Source organism: Leuciscus leuciscus, assembly GCF_965113295.1.
Source record: "Leuciscus leuciscus genome assembly, chromosome: 14".
NCBI classification, from domain to species: Eukaryota; Metazoa; Chordata; class Actinopteri; order Cypriniformes; family Leuciscidae; genus Leuciscus; species Leuciscus leuciscus.
In genome coordinates this window covers 11351459-11368214 of record NC_138738.1, presented here as the reverse complement: position 1 = coordinate 11368214, position 16756 = coordinate 11351459, and the positions used below count along the sequence as shown (strand labels likewise).

The window sequence follows — 16756 nt, the reverse complement described above, 5'->3', positions numbered from 1 at the left end:
ATAGACTGTGTCATGTGTACCAGTGGTTGCTCTGATAGAGGTAGCTTCAGTCTCTTCATTGTTCAGCACAGCAGACAATCTTACAATGTAGCTTAGACCAGGACGCAGTCCATCAAGGGTGTACGAAGTGGCATCACCACTAATCTGGCGACTTGATTCAGGCTCACCTAGTCGTAATAGAAACATTACATAAACTTAGTTGTGTCTGGTATGTGTATGTGGTTACATGTGTGCCTTTATAACTACCTTGTGAAGACCTCCAATAGATTTTATATGAGCTGGCTCCACTCACTGCTCTCCAGGTTATACGGAGCCCCCCTGGGGTCGAATCCAAAACACGCAAACCCTCTACTCTTGTCACCCTCTGTCCCCCTAGACAACAAACAGTAAATTCAAAGCACTTTCATAAGGAAACATCTCTATTAAACCTGATCTGATCTTTAGCCGAGCCACAATAAAAGACAATCAAAAGAAAAGTGTTCACGTCTTTATTTTGTTCACTTTGTGAATATATTTATTCTGCAGAATAGAAAAGTATGTGAATACGGTCATGAACTTCTCCAAAAACATACATAAGTACATTTGACTCGAAAAGCAGGGAAACAAACAAACAGCACTGACCCGTGGTGACTCTGACAGAGACGGGTGGGCCCTCTCTATTCCGGACTAGAGCCAAAACCTTAACCTCGTACTGTGCCCCTTCATCCAACTGCCTTAGATCCACTGATGTCACGTTACCACCAACCAGCTGACTCTGCTCCTCTTCACCTATAATCACACTCACAATTTTATTTTTCTATCATGGTCTATAGTCTACATATTTTATGAGTTATAACCCCTGGAGGTCACAAACTAAAACCTTTTTGCATTTTTATTTTTTTATTAGCAAAAGTATCTCATTTAATATCACTGCAGTCTAGGAGAAAACTGAGATACCAAAGATGTCATGGGGGATTTTTCTTTCCTATAGGAATTGACTATGTGAGTGTTTACTTTAAAATCACTGTAAGATCTCACCATCTGTCCTCTTCTTTTTCTTTTCTTTTTTTTTTTACTTATATTTTTATTTAGAACCACAGCATTACATACAATACAGCATGACATTGGGTTTTAACATGTTAGTCCATCATGTTCCCACAATATTGACAATTCTTCAAACTTAATTATATCGTACACATTATACAGAGGATGAAAACAAATACACCTAGTACAGGGGGAGGAAGGGGAGAGGAAGAAAAAAAAAAATAATGGAGAAAGGCAGAGATGAACACAGGGTGGATATGATAGTATAACTATAGAATAGAATAGAATAGAATGAGGCATTTATATAGCGCTTTCATATGTACTACTGTACACCCAAAGCGCTTTACAATCATATCAGGGGATCTCTCCTCAACCACCACCAGTGTGCAGCATCCACTTGGATGATGCGACGGCAGCCACAGTACAACGGCGCCAGTGCGCTCACCACACACCAGCTATAGGTGGAGAGAGGAGAGAGAGTGATAGAGCCAATTCAATGTAAGGGGATTATTAGGAGGCCATGATTGGTAAGGGCCAATGGGTGGAATGTGGCCAGGACACCGGGGTTACACCCCTACTCTTTACGAGAAATGCCATGGGATTTTTAATGACCACAGAGAGTCAGGACCTCGGTTTAACGTCTCATCCGAAGGACGGTGCTCTTTGACAGTATAGTGTCCCCGTCACTACACTGGGGCGTTAGGACCCACACAGACCACAGGGTGAGCGCCCCCTGCTGGCCTCACTAACACCTCTTCCAGCAGCAACCTGATTTTCCCAGGAGTCTCCCATCCAGGTACTAACCAGGCTCAGCCCTGCTTAGCTTCAGTGGGCAACCAGTCTTGGGCTACAGGGTGATATGGCTGCTGGTGATATAACTCATGATCACTCAAGTATTAAAGACATTACAGGAGCCCACCTCTTTAAGAAAACAGTTTTCTGAAGTCGTAATGCAAATGTGATTTGTTCCATTTCGTACAACTCCCATACTTTTTGAATCCAAGCGTTGTATGATGGAGGGTCAGGTTTTAACCATATACATGTAATACACTTCATGGATGCATCGAGTAAAATTTGTAGTAAATATATTTTAGCTCTAGCCTCAAGGCCCTCTGGACGCACACCTAGAACAGCTATTATGGGGTCTTCTGGGATTTCATAATGGGGGTCTTCATAGATTTCTTTAAGCGCATCAAATATATCTTTCCAGTAATTTCTTAATTTTGGACATGACCACAAAATATGGGTGTGGTTACCAACATGCTGGCCACAATTTCTCCAGCACTTGTCTGAGCAGGATGGATTCCATTCTGCAATTATCTATGAAGTTCGAAAAAATCTAGTTATTATCTTCCATTTGAATTCCCTCCAGACATTGGTCACACAAGATGTACCTCTCCACAAGCTTCCTCCCAAGTTTCAAGAGGAACTGTTTCATTCATTTCGGCCTCCCATTTTTCCTCGATCAGTAATGTGTTATTTGAATTCTTAGACAAAAATATCCTTTAGAAAAAATGTTGTTGACCACATGTCCAATTTGTATTTCTTTAAAATAACCTTCTATTGGGGAGGGTTTTTTAATAATTTATAGTTCCTTATGCTTTGTGAGGAAATGTCTCAGTTGTAAATATAAAAAAAAATCAGACCTTGGGAGTGTACATTTATTTCTTATTTGTTCAACTGATTTGAAAATCCACATTATGAAATTATTGAAGTCCATATTTTGTGACCACTTTTTGAAACCCACGTCTGTATGAGATGGTGCAAAGTTAAGATAGTCAATGCTTGCTGCAGATGAGATTTTTTTTAGACAAACCAAATGATCTTTGTATAGTTCTCCAAATTTTTTAAGTAACTTTGGTCCATTCACCCATGGAGGCATTTTTTAATAATACACTGGAAAAGGGTACTATTTTAAGGGGCATGGAACAGAGGCTCTTTTCAATATTGATCCACCGGGTTTTGTGTGTCTTCTCTCATCCATGAAACCAGCGGCCTCAATTGAGATGCCTAAAAGTATTGTTTTTAGACCCCCAAAAAAACCAATTGTTTTGGGCGATTGTATTATTTTAAACCTTATTCTTGGCCGTTTTCCTTGCCAAACAAATTTAAAAATTATTTTATTCAGCAAATCAAAGATAGATTTTGGCACTTTTATAGGTAACATCTGAAACAAATAGAGTAATCTCGGCAGGACATTCATTCGAATAGATTCAACACGGCCAATCAGAGAGAGAGGGAGAGCTGTCCAACGATTTAAATCTTCACAAATATTTTTAATCACTTTTTTACAGTTTGTGTCATATAACTGGTCCAAAGAGGAGGGAATAAAGATGCCCAAGTATTTAAACCCATTCTTGGGCCATTTGAACCTGCTTTTAATTTGGCTTTGTTTTGAAATTTGACCTTTAACATCTATGGCCTCAGTTTTATCCATATTCACTTTAAATCCAGAGTAGTACCCATACTTGAGAATTAGCTTTTTTAAACATGGAATTGTTGTCTCAGGTTCTGTTAGGAAAAGTAGGACATCATCGGCGTGTATCAACAACTTATGTTCCTCTCCTCCAATTATAATTCCCTCAATTGCACTGTCGTCCCGAATGAGTTGAGCAAGGGATTCGATGGTGATAGCAAACAGCAAGGGCGACAATGGACATCCTTGTCTGTATCCACGTTCTAGAGTAAAGCGTCCAGATCTATAACCGTTAACTCTCACTGAGGCGAGTGGATTTACGTAGAGTGTTTGAACCCACTTTATGAAATTGGGGCCAAATTTAAACCGTTTAAGAGTTTGGATCAGATACTGCCAAGATACCCGATCAAATGCCTTATGAGCATCAAGTAATAAGAATACTGCCTTTGTACCTGTAGATTTTGTATAGCTCATAATATTTAATGCTCTCTACGAAGGTTATCTCCATAATATCTCTCTGGGATAAAATCCGGTTTGGTCCAGATGTATAATTTGACTAATTCATTTATATACCCTTTTTGCAAAAATGGCAGTTACTATACGTAAATCACTATTTAACAATGAAAAAGGGCGATATGATTGACATTCAGCAGGATCTTTGTGAATTACAACAATGGTTGCATCCTTCCACGAGGGTGCCACTGTACCAGATTGCAGCACATAATGATGTGCTCTTAATAAGAGCGGAGAAACTAGTTCTTTAAAGTTTTTTATAGAATTCATTTATATATCCGTGGGGTCCTGGGCTTTTATTATTCTTCAACGTAGAGATTGTCTCAATTATTTCACTTTCTATAATAGGTTCATCCAGATCCTTTGCCACTGACTCTTAACTCATTAAATTTTATATTATTTAGGAACGGTGCCAGAATATTATCATCAGAGCAAGTATCAGAATTTTTGTAGAGTGATTTGTAGAAATCTGACCATCTGTCCTCTTCCAGAGTATTCTGTATGATGTCGCATTTTGAACTCCAACCCAGCTGACTCGAACAACCTCCCCTTGGGCCTCCAGCACCTGTAAATTGGTGACGCGACCCACTATGGCCTGATCTGAAAAATAGAATAGGCACAGTTAAAAATTAGACTGATATTAAACCTTTCTTATTGCTGAAAGCTCAGAAATGGTCTTTTCTTCCCTATTGTGACATATATATGTGTAATGGCTTCTCAAAAAAAAAAAAAAAATGTAGGGCGGGACTTTTGTCCCGGGATTTTGTCCATCGGAAATTGATTAGATTTTAGGATTGTTGTCATTTGCTGAATTGAGTTGTCATTGAGTGAAAGGATGATGAAGGAGAGAGATTATTGTCCAGCCCTCATGCCAGTGCACGTTATCAGAGAAGAGATGTCGTTGTGAGGGGAAGGGGAGGATAATGTTTTTGATTAAAGATTACAAGGGCACATGATTTTCTTTAATGATATGCATGGATAAATCACTCTGCAATACTCCACAAAAAATAAGAATTGCCCATTTTAATTTTATGGTTACTAAAAGCATTTTAAAATTTCACGTGTATGGTTAATTGAATATTTCTGAAAACAAAAAGACACGTATAATAATGTGAACATGTCTAGAATGCTTTCTTATGGTTGTGTCTTACTTAATTAACATCTGTGGAGTTTTACCTGTCCTTGCAGTCACAGTGGCAGCAGGCCCTTCCCGTGAGTTAAAAAGGGCTGAGACTAATACTTGGTAGGCTGCAGCTTCCTGGAGTCTATCAATGGCAAAGGAAGCCACATCAGCGCGCACATTCTCAGAGTCTTCCACTCCTGCAATATAAAAAGCAAAAGAAAATAATTCCACTACCATCTTCGCATCAATTTAGGGCACTAAATTGAATGCTGTCCGTACCATCACTACGCCGCCAGGTGATTTTATAGCCTGTTGCTCTATTCACAGGAGTCCAGGTTATTAGTATCCTTGTGGATGTTGCTTCAACGACTCGTAGCCCTGTGACTATTCCAGTAGAACCACTGGTTCTAGTAGACACAGAGACCACTTCTCCAGTCTGCCCATCAATCACTGGAGCAACACCCATAACAACAGAATCATCAGGCTGCAGCCCGTCTATAGTGTAGGTAGTGATATCGCCACCTAACACACGGAATTCCTCTGCAGCTGTGACAGAGAGAGAGAGCAGCTGACTGATTAAATCCAACATAAATGATATATCAATTCAAAAAGGAAACCTTAGTGTTTGCAAAAAACAGATCTTACTATTGCTTTGTCTCCAGGTAACCCGGTAGCCTGTCGCCCCAGAAACACCAGTCCATGCAATCCTGACTCGTCGACTGTTGCTGGCAACTACCCGCAAGTTGGTCACCCTCAGTGGTTGTTCTTGAAAATATAGTTACCACAGGTTATTTTCAGACCAAATGACTGCACATTAATAATGCATCCACAGTATCTTCAGTAGTATCTACTGTAAATTTTTCATAGCCCAGATTTATGAACCTGATATATGTACACTGACAATTGTCAAACTCTTTTGAGAGTCATCAGAGTAAAAACAACCTCACTGGTACATCAGAAAAAAGTATACATGCTCAAACCTGTTTGAATGTACACTGTTGCTGGTTCCCCTTCATTGGATCCGACTAGTGCCGTCACACTGACAGCGTAGCGCACACCGTCAATGAGGTCCCGTAGGCCAAAAGTGGTCTGATTCCCAGGAACTCTTCTGTTCACCTCTGTATTTGCTGTAAAATATGGGTAAATCGATTGAAACAGGCAGTGTAGTGGCAGATCTAATGAATGGAAACCTCATGAATGATATACTGTATTACAAAGTAACATTTTAATGCTATACTGACATACTGTATTTGTATAAAAAGGGAATAATATTCTCACATTCCGTATTACGTATGTTGATGTTGTACTGCGTTGCCCCAGAGACTCCTGTCCATCCTATTTGTATAATGTTTCCAAGTGAATCCACCACCCTCAGGTTCGTGACACGACCTACTGACTGCTCTACTAAAGACAACCCACGAGTCAACATATTACATGAAAGGCATGGAAGGTACAAACAAAAACAATTTATTTAGTCACATCCTGGAAAAATAAGCACCAGAATGTTTTATAAACTTTAAATGAAATTTTAAACAAAGAACATCTGGTTCATTTTCAAACCATGCTGGGTAACATGATCATCAGGTTGACACAAACTTGTTTCATGCAGTTTGAATGCTACTTTGAGATGATAAAAAAGGTCAGTTGTAAAAAAAATTTAATATTGTGATAATGTTAAATGAAAACTAATGAAAAGAAAAATCTGTAGAAAATTAGAAAAATGTTTTTCAAAAGTGGTCTCACACTCACCACTGTGTCTATGTTTAACAGCAATAGTGAACTTTAAACAATATCATATTGGTTTCCATCAAATTATTTTTCTGACCTGTTGATTTGGTTGAAAAGAATGTAGCTTCCTCTCGCCCATCATAGAGTGTAAATAGAGTTATGACGTACTCGGTGCTCGGCTGCAGATTTCTGAGCTCATAGTTGGTGGTGCTTTGTGGGAAATCTTGCTTCTGAACTCTGCCTCCTGTGGTCAGCAGGATTACAAAAAGATTAAAAAAAGTTATTAAAGTTTGTTGCTGTAGTCACTTTTAGTTACTCATTTGTAATGTTCAAATGATATTTTTCAGTTTATTATTTATGTAAAATTATGTTTTGTATGCAAATTGTTCATATCAGATACAACTGCATTGCAAACAACCCCTTAACTGTTTATAAAATATTATTTCCCTACAACACTGCCATATATAATTTAGATTTCAAGACCTATCTTTCTATGTAAGATAGAAATCTATGTAAGAAGTTCAATCATTTGTGTTGTGTAACACAATTGCATTGGCTGAGAGAAAATCCATTTAAAGTAAATTACAATAAAATCCCACATCCCACAATGCATATGGCTATTTTTTTACAGTAATTTGTTACGACAGAAAATTATCTAAATACAGTGTTATATTGAAAAATATACTGTTAAATTTAGTAAAATCCTGGGGTTTTTTAGTGTGTTTTACTAAAGAGTTTCTTACTCTCTCCGGCTTTCCATTCCAGTCGGTAGCCTCTGGCGGCCTGTATGAGGTTCCAGCTTAATCTGATGCTGGTGGGTCCTGTTGTCGTAGCTCTCAGGACCTGTTGCTCAGAGCGCTCTAAAAGCCAAATGCATTAAACATCTTTTAGCTTTATCTCCCCTCCTGACCCATAAAATATTAAAACAATGGCTTTCATCTTTCTGAAGTTTATGTCCTGTTATATTTATAGACAGTTAGTCCCTTCTTTCTCTTTGCCTCTTGCTATAACATGTACAAGCATATACAAACACCATCACACATTCAATTTCTGTAGTCTGTGAGTCATATGAAAAAAAACTGTTCTTATGTTCTGATCTAGCAGACAGTGAGTCAATAGCAAGATTAAAAGCATCCACCTCACTGTCTGTGTGTGATAACTGTGCGCAAGACGGAAAAAGAGCCACACATCTGGATTCCTGTTGTGCTGCCTTAAATTTTCCCTCTGCGCTATTCTTAACTCAAGACCATTTGTACACTGTCTACTAAGTACACAACTGTACAAATGAATGCTCTACTACACATTAGCTGGACATCTGAAAGAGAAGAACAATACATTTATTTATTTTATTTAGTTGTTTATTTTAGAATTATTGCCTGAGAAATGACCTTTTGCAGGAATCATTTCCAAACCAGTGCATCCCTTTCAAAAATGTTATCCACCACTCCAATGTACCATTAAATGTTGATGTGTCCGCATGTGTGTTTGTGTACCTATTTTAAAACGTGCAGTGGCTGCAGGTCCTTCAGCTTCTCCGTTGTACAGGGCGATGACTGTAACGATGTACTCTGAGTCTGGTGTCAGATTCCCAAGAGTGTGAGATTCACTACCACCTCTCAGCTCTACAGTCTCCACATCACTTCCTAAAAAAAAAAAAAAAAAAAAACACAGGCAAAAAGACTCTTAGCAGAAAACAGGAATCTGAAAAAAAAGTAAATGAGCTTCTAAGGGATAATGAAATCACATCTACAACACTCATAGACATCCTCACTGGATGATGCATTACTTTATCACATTGCAGAAAACATTTTATTAAAAATAGCTTCAAAAATCATCTGAGATTTGGGTGTTGACCTGTGAAAGGGCCCCAAACGACTCTATATCCTCTGGCTCCTGTCACGCCTGTCCAGCGGACTCGAACACTGTTACTTGAGATGGTCTCAACGGAGAGCTGCTGCACTCCCTCTAAACGCACTGCAAACACAGGCATATACACAGAAAGAGCTTTATATATTAGCATGTACACTTCAGAGATGCAGGAGAAGACAACATATTGTGTGGCTGACTCAGACTGTCATGTACCATACACTTCCATTCAAATGTTTGGAGTCTCTTATGCTTGCCAAGGTTACATTTATTTGATCAAAAACACAGTAAAAACAGTTAATGCATACAGTATGCTGATTTGATGCTCCAAGATCCTTTTTTTTTATTAATATCACATTGAAAAAGCTTCATATTTTTGTGGAAACCTTTTTTCAGGATTCTTCCAAGAATAGTAAGTTCATAAGAACTGCATTTATTTGAAATAGAAATCTTTACTGTCACAATACTTTCATTAAATTGATCAATTGAATGCGTCTTTGCTGAAAAACAGTATTGATTTCTTTAATAAAAATAAAAAAACTGACCCCTAACTTTTGAACAGTAACGTATGAGGACTCACATGTACGGGCAGTCAGGGTAGCTGGTGAGGCACTGTTGCGGGGAATTAGAGGGTACAAGTTGATCACGTATTCTGTGTCTGACTTAAGACCAAGCAAAGTCAGAGAAGTAGACTCCGCTCCAACAGATTGTTCCTTCAGCTGTGCACCACTCTGGCCTGTTAACCAATCAATCAGGACAAACAAATTATGAATTACACCATGCACAAGAAAAACGGATCTCTTTATCTGCATACCTCACAGTTAGTTCTTTGTTCATGGTTATCCTCATTTTTATAGCTTTTCATAAGCCACAAATGCATTTTTCTCATATTTCACTCATTTTGTTGGGTCTCCAGACTGATAATACCTCTTTAGGCGGGACTTAACATGGAAAAGTTTTGAAGTTTGGTACAGTGGTAGCAGCTCATAGCAACCCATACCAGTCGGCCGACTAAACGCAGCATATCTTCAATACATGAGTCAGTTAATGACACAGTATAAGTTTAAATCACAGTTTCAGTCTATTCATTTACAAGCAACATTGGGCTGAGACAGGCAGGTTGAAACATCTTCGTGTAGCTTCAAAAACGAACCTGATTAAACATAGGGCCACACCTAATCTGACAAGATCTGTTCTCTGCCAGCTCACACCTGGATACCAACTAGGTAAAGTAAACTGGCACTCCTGCAATTGATAAAAATGCCTTTGGGAAACAAAAACACACTCTTCCACCTCCCCATCTTCTTTTTATCAAACTGCTAAAATCATTAGCTAGTGGTGCTTGCCACTGAGATAATCACTATTACCATTGCTCACACTTAGAAATAGGGGTTGGTTTAAACTCCTCACCCTAAGTATTACATTTGGTGTGTAATCTGCACTCTTTGTGCAACAAACAAGAATATCTAATCATCATATACATACATATATCTGCTATTACTTCTATGAATGATCAGATGTACGACTTTCAGCTTAGCAACCACATAGAAACATTCTGGAAAACCACAGAAAAACACTGTGGCAACGAGTTTTGCACATGCAAGCACCACTTGCATCTTCTTTAGACAATAACAATGGCAATAAACTAGCAATAAAACTAGTTTATATTACAGTGCTGCTTGTCCCAGTTATCCTTTTCATCTCTATCTCTTTCTATATTTATCCTTCACAATCTCTTCCACTGACTCTCACTACAATATTCACTATTCAAAGAGTAAAATAATTATTGAGAAATGTAATAGAATTGTGGATTAGTATGCATGTAGTTGAGCGTCTCTCTCACCTGTAGGTCCATAAGTGATTCTGTAGCCCTGTACTTGGTCAGCTGGAGCGTCCCAGCCCAAAGCCAGAGTAAAAAACCCGGCCTGGACCAGTCGCAGTGTAGTCACACCCAGGAGAGGCTCTAGAGGGCAGTTTGGGGTTAGGAGAGAATGAGAGCTGTTTTCGGAGTTAAGCTGAATTAAATATTCATATTTCTATTAAGTGCAGTTCTCACTTGTTCGGGCCTTGGCAGACACAGACTCTCCCAAGCTGTTTGGGTACTGAGCAATAACGGTGATCAGGTAGTCTGTGCCTGAACGCAACTCTCGTGAAATGAAGCTCTGCTGGTTGCTTGGTATTGTTTCCTGCAGGTCAAAAGATAAAGGCTGAAGTTTACTGGAGACCATTATGCTATACTTTGTGTAAACCAGAGTTGTTAACTAAAACAAAAAAGTATTATTATTAAAATAATTCATCAAATAAAATATAAATATTAGATGAAAAAAAAATGTTTGCATAGGCAACTAAAAGTACTTAAAATTACTAAAACTGAAATAAGAATACATTAAAGCTACATAGAAATATTTAACAACAAAAAAACTACTTAAAAAGACAAAAGCACATAACAAAATTATTAAAACTTAAAAACTAGAAACATAATAAGCATAAAGTTAGTGTCATAGTTTGCACAAAAAAAGCAACAGTCATTTAGGATGAACATTCTTCTCACCTGTCGGAGCTCTGCTGTGATTGGCTGACCCAAGCTAGATAAGGGCCTGTACTGAACCACATAGCCACTAACAGGCCCTCCTGCAGATGTCCATCGAAATCTCAGTGAATTGGTGGTCTCATCTGAAATCTGCAAGTCAGATGGACCTCTGTAGGCCTCTGATGGGGAAACAATAATACAAATCAATGATTTTCATTTAGTAGGATCAATTAAAGCATTTTACAAGTGTCAATGTTCTAAATGAAAAATTTAACAAAACTACAAATATAATCATATTCTTGGATTTAATTGCAGTGTGTCTACTTCACATCAGGCTTTTACCATCACTTAAGTAAGAGCCTCCACTTGTTGTACACACGCGTCGAGACACTAGGGGAAGCAAAGAGCTCAAAGCTCTGAAGTTCCCAATCTGAGAGGTGAAGTCACTTTGAGGGGGAGAGGCAATGAGATTCAGCTCAGTTGGATCTGCACTCTTTATACCTAAGAAATGCAGACAGAGAGAGAGAGAGAAACAACCATTATATCAAAACAAATGTATGTTTAATTTGCACACACTTAATCCGCAGCCCACAGATGCACTTAAGTTTACAGAAAAAATTTTTTTCCTTACAATATACAGTGGTGGCTAAATAATAAATACTATATATTCGCACAGTTCTTACCCACTGCAAATATTTTGACTCCTAGGCTACGTAGTTTTTGTGAAGGTTCCCTCACATTGTCCTGAGATTTACCATCAGTAATAAGAATAGTGATCTGAAAAAATTAAAGACAATTTGATGAGTCAATAAAATAAAACTATTATGCATAATTATAAGTTATAGATGTGTGGTCAACCAATATGTTTTTCTCATGATACCATTAGGATACCATAATGGGATTTATTTTACATAGAATCTTAAAAAATTTAATAATCAATACTGTTCAAAAGTTTGGGGTCAGTTAGATTATATTGTTTTTGAAATTAGCCTTTTATGTTCACCAAGGCTGCATTATTTGATTAAAAATACAGTAAAAACAGTAATATTGCGAAATTCAGAAATATTTGTAACATTATAAAAAAGTATTTCTTCTTTTTTAAAACAATTTAGTGACCCCAAATTGTGGAACGTGCACAGTGTACAAATGCTAAATAAGACACTGTGTTTCATAATTCAAAGCCAAACAAAGTCATTTACACATTTATGGTCCATGTCAAAATACTACAGATGTGGCAAGTCAAACAATGTATCATAATAGCCAGCTCACCTTGGGTACATCTCTGATAGAGGCAGGGTTAAAGAAGTTGTCTGCGATGTATTTGAGACCAGCTCCAGTGCGCGTATTCCCACCTTTATAGTTAATATTCTCCATGGCAGTTATGAGCTCAGCTCCATTCAGGTATGCTGTAAATGTAAACTCCACCCTGATTGTCATAAAACACACAAGTATAATCAACAAAAGTCCCAGCAATCTTACAAACACATACATAAACCTTTAATGTATATAACAAATATAAAATGTGCAGCCATCACAACACTGTTTACAATAACATGCTCTATTAACTCAATTAACTTGGTGCATTGAACTGCTTACTACTGTTTGAATGAAAGAGAAAATCCAGATCCATTGTATCATATTATATTACATGATTTACAAACTTTTTCCTGCAAAGTAGTTGCATTTGCAAAAACATTATGAGCACGGTGCACAAGATCCACCAAAAGAAAATTAAGGAATCATCACAATGGCTACTTCAAACAACTATTTACAACACAACAACATCAAGATTCTACATACTACTCTGCTGATTTTTAATACTAACAGTTTTCACATTGCAATATTGAGCAAGATGGTTCAGATTCAATTTAGATTCAGAATGTATTAAACTTGGACAAGTTTGGCAAATTAAATAATATGAACTTACCTTGTTCAGTTTGTTAGACTCATACAAATGAATACACTTGTATTACCATAACACACAGTATGTACTATTTGTATACAATAAGAGGTAAGGATGTAAATAAAATGTAAATAGTCCCTTAAAGGCATTTTAATTGGCAGCCATTTTCTATGTAGGAAATCTAGTACTTCTCCTATCTACTTGAATGGTGAAAGACCACCTTCTAAACCGTTTGTTAAGATTACACTTCAATAACGTATTTCAAATAAATCAATAAAATTAATAAGTAAAAATAAAATACAATTAAAATGATTTACAAAAACCTTTATAATGTCTCTGGTAAACATGACTTAAATACACAAGCAAACACAGTTTCACAGACCTGGCAGTATCGCTGTACTGTACGACTCCAAAACGTATGCCACTGGGTCCTACTGCTTTGGCAAAGGGTTGGACAATCCCTGCCATGAAATTCTTGACCAACACAAAATTGGCCCTACCAATGCTGGATGATCCATCCACCAGGAACACAATGTCTGCTGCAACAACATCATTGCACTGGCCTGCCAACAGAGAAAAACAACCACATTAATATACACAACTGTATTTCTCTTTTCACAGTAAAAGAGATAGACAAATATTTATAATATAAGTCTGAATATGTGGGCTTTCATTAATATAAATACATGTTTTCATCAGTGCAGCCAAAATTAGACTGTTGTGACCAAAAATGCTAAAGCACAGTCACTAACAGAAATAAATATGCGTTCAGAAGAAAATATACAGTGCTAATATACTGTCCTACATTTGCTTCTTTGCCTACAATTATTTTGTATATATAGGCCTATATATAACATACATACCTATAGGCTAATGTATATTTTCTATTATATCTAAGATGCACAGTCATGGGGGTTAGACAAAACATTTCACTGTGTACCATTGTGTATGTGACAAATACAACTGCGAACTTGAGCTTCAGTATTTCCATAAACATTCACATCTGTGGCCTATTCAATTCATGTATTTAGTGAAGGATTAGAGAAGGATCAGGGTAAGAAGACACACAGGAAATGACCATCAGCACCCAGTCTGCAAAGCCATTTCAAGAAAACAAAGCATCTGGGCCCATTTATTCAGTAACTGATGCAGTGTCTCTCCTTTACACAGTTCAGTATACTTCCAGTCATACTCAGTTATCAGTTATATGGCTGTGTGTGACTCAACAGCTGCTTGAATGAAGGCCCCTTAAGGTAACAAACTAATTAACCTGCTGTGTTTGATTTGAGTCACTGCACTCTGCACATGAATAGGGCATGATAAGAAATGTACTATGTGCGTGCAGCATTTAAAACTAGATGCACAATACTGGGACCAAATTGGTTATCGACAGATTTTAGTGATGTTTTTTTATCTGTATTGATTAATATTATATATATATATATCAGGCAATATTTTGGGGTCTTTCTTCGTGCAGGTAACTTTGTATGTCGATCTATGTATATTAATGCATAAAAATGCATAAAAGATAATAAATAAGATGTATTATTTAAAAACACCTAACTAATAATTAGTGCTGGGCAACGATTAATCGCATCCAAAATAAAAGTTTGTGTTTACATAATATATGTGTGTGTACTGTCAGTGTATAATTATTTTGTATATATTAATACACACATATGCATGTATATATTTAATAAATATTTGCATGTATATACTGTATATATATTTATACATAATTTATATTATATATATATATATATATAAATATTTTATATATAAATTCAAAAAAATCTTAAATATAAACATGCATGTGTGTGTATATGTACAAAATAATTATACAGTACACACACATATATTATGTAAACACAAACTTTTATTTTAGATGCAATTAATCGTTGCCCAGCTAGTAATATTATACTACTTATTATACTACTAATAATATATTGTTACTTTGAATGCTACTTTGTTTTTTATTCAAACATACTTTTACTGTTTATCAGTATTTAATATCTATTTACTAATATAATTATAAAATAATATTTATGATATTAAATTTAGAATCACTTTAGCTTTATGATTTTGTGACTTTCTTACATGCCTCAAATTTGTTTTCAAATGTCTTCATTTTCATCAAATTGATGTTACTGCATTAAATATGCTACATGAGAACTGTACATGCTACAGATAAATGAATTGTGGTCCGCTATACACATTCATTTGAATGACACTTCCTGAAAAAGTACATTAATCTTTACCTTGAGCTGTAGAACGCGATGGGAGAGACAGCAACACAGCAAGCAGCACAGTCCATTGCAGCAAACACCCCATTTTCAAATCCTACACATAATGACACACACAAAAAGAGAGAAATGTGGGGGAGAAAGGTCATCTATACCCACAGCTGATAATTCAGTAAGCAATCTGCCCTGTTTTCAGCTTCAGCAGCAGTAACATAATGTTCCTCCTCAGGTGAAATTAATGCCCAGACACCATGAACATCTGGCAGAGGCTCAAAGACAAGAAACTGAGCAGCAAGGTGGGGCTTGCACCATCATCACCACACAAATAAAGAGCAGACACTCAGAGGAAGATGAGCTTGTGCACGTTTTCAAAGCAGCTCTATAATGGGCAATGAAGAATCATTTTTTTCAAAAGAGAACATTTGTTTATTAGAACATTCCAAATGCTATTAGGGTTACAGACTGCTATTGCTCAAAATAATAAGCTATTGTCTGATTCAGATCCATGACAGAGTTATGTGGGATCATTCTCAACGGAAGTGGTCAAAACATGAATGTTTGTTGCGTGTGCTTAGTGTCGCTATTTGTGCCTTCAAATATGCCATTTTTTTAAATGCATTTCAGCAGACGGGTCTGTTTTTGATTTATAAAGAGGAAATCGTGGTTCACATTTGGAGTCACGCTGGTTTGCACTCAACAGTGACTGCTCTGGAAAATGGCCTGTCTAAAAACAAAGTTAAAAACTTGCAGACAAACAGAGATGCACATAAAACACACACATGGACATAATTAAACCTTAAAAGATCTAAGACAGACAAGCATAACTGAGTATGTATTGGTTTATTTTTCCAGTGTCTCTTACTGTCTGGGGGAAACAGGAATTATTTTACCTGTTTTGTCTTCATCGTGATGATGACTTTCAGTTCAGATTAAACTTAGTCTCATTGTTAAATCTAAAAAAAGCCACTACATGTATATTTTAAACCACTTTCAAAATACCCAGACGCATCTCAAAAACCTTAATGCATCACAAAACGCATGCCTATCCGGAACACACGCAAATACACAGACGAACAGACTAAACACTCATCTAAACAATCAAACCGCCCACATACACACATGCAAGACATTTTGTGTCCTTTATTTTCAGCTGAGTGAACTTGTCCAGTGACATGATCGTTTTTTATTGTGCCATTAACTAAATTCTGTGATGTGGCCCCTTTAAAGAGGCTTTTAGAACAGTTGCTTAATTCCTTATGGCAATAAAAACATAAACAGCAGCATATACAGTATATGGCAAATTACACAAATATACAGAATGGGTTCACATTACTGATTATTGTAAATATTATTAATATAAACATAAACATATGCACATGAATAAAAATTAAAATCCCTTTTTTTTATTTCT

The 16756-nt window shown here is 36.8% G+C and overlaps 1 protein-coding gene across 4 annotated transcripts in view; it reads right to left on the bottom strand.

Moving 5' to 3' along the window:
• col7a1 (collagen, type VII, alpha 1) overlaps positions 1-16756 on the bottom strand; it is a 78610-nt gene that overhangs the window by 57032 nt on the left and 4822 nt on the right. For 3 of the 4 annotated variants that reach the window (XM_082137100.1, XM_082137101.1, XM_082137103.1), the window contains exons 2-23: positions 15361-15442; positions 13485-13665; positions 12469-12625; positions 11883-11976; positions 11542-11700; positions 11221-11378; positions 10726-10855; positions 10513-10632; positions 9250-9405; positions 8658-8777; positions 8297-8446; positions 7547-7663; positions 6901-7047; positions 6354-6479; positions 6056-6202; positions 5721-5840; positions 5355-5621; positions 5129-5272; positions 4427-4552; positions 622-768; positions 247-372; positions 21-167 (exon numbers count right to left, since the gene is read on the bottom strand). In XM_082137100.1, the coding sequence (XP_081993226.1) occupies positions 21-167; positions 247-372; positions 622-768; positions 4427-4552; positions 5129-5272; positions 5355-5621; positions 5721-5840; positions 6056-6202; positions 6354-6479; positions 6901-7047; positions 7547-7663; positions 8297-8446; positions 8658-8777; positions 9250-9405; positions 10513-10632; positions 10726-10855; positions 11221-11378; positions 11542-11700; positions 11883-11976; positions 12469-12625; positions 13485-13665; positions 15361-15433 (3112 nt within the window). In that variant the 5' untranslated portion in view covers positions 15434-15442. The remainder of the gene's footprint in view (positions 1-20; positions 168-246; positions 373-621; positions 769-4426; positions 4553-5128; positions 5273-5354; positions 5622-5720; positions 5841-6055; positions 6203-6353; positions 6480-6900; positions 7048-7546; positions 7664-8296; positions 8447-8657; positions 8778-9249; positions 9406-10512; positions 10633-10725; positions 10856-11220; positions 11379-11541; positions 11701-11882; positions 11977-12468; positions 12626-13484; positions 13666-15360; positions 15443-16756) is intronic. The other variant, XM_082137102.1, reaches the window with a different exon arrangement.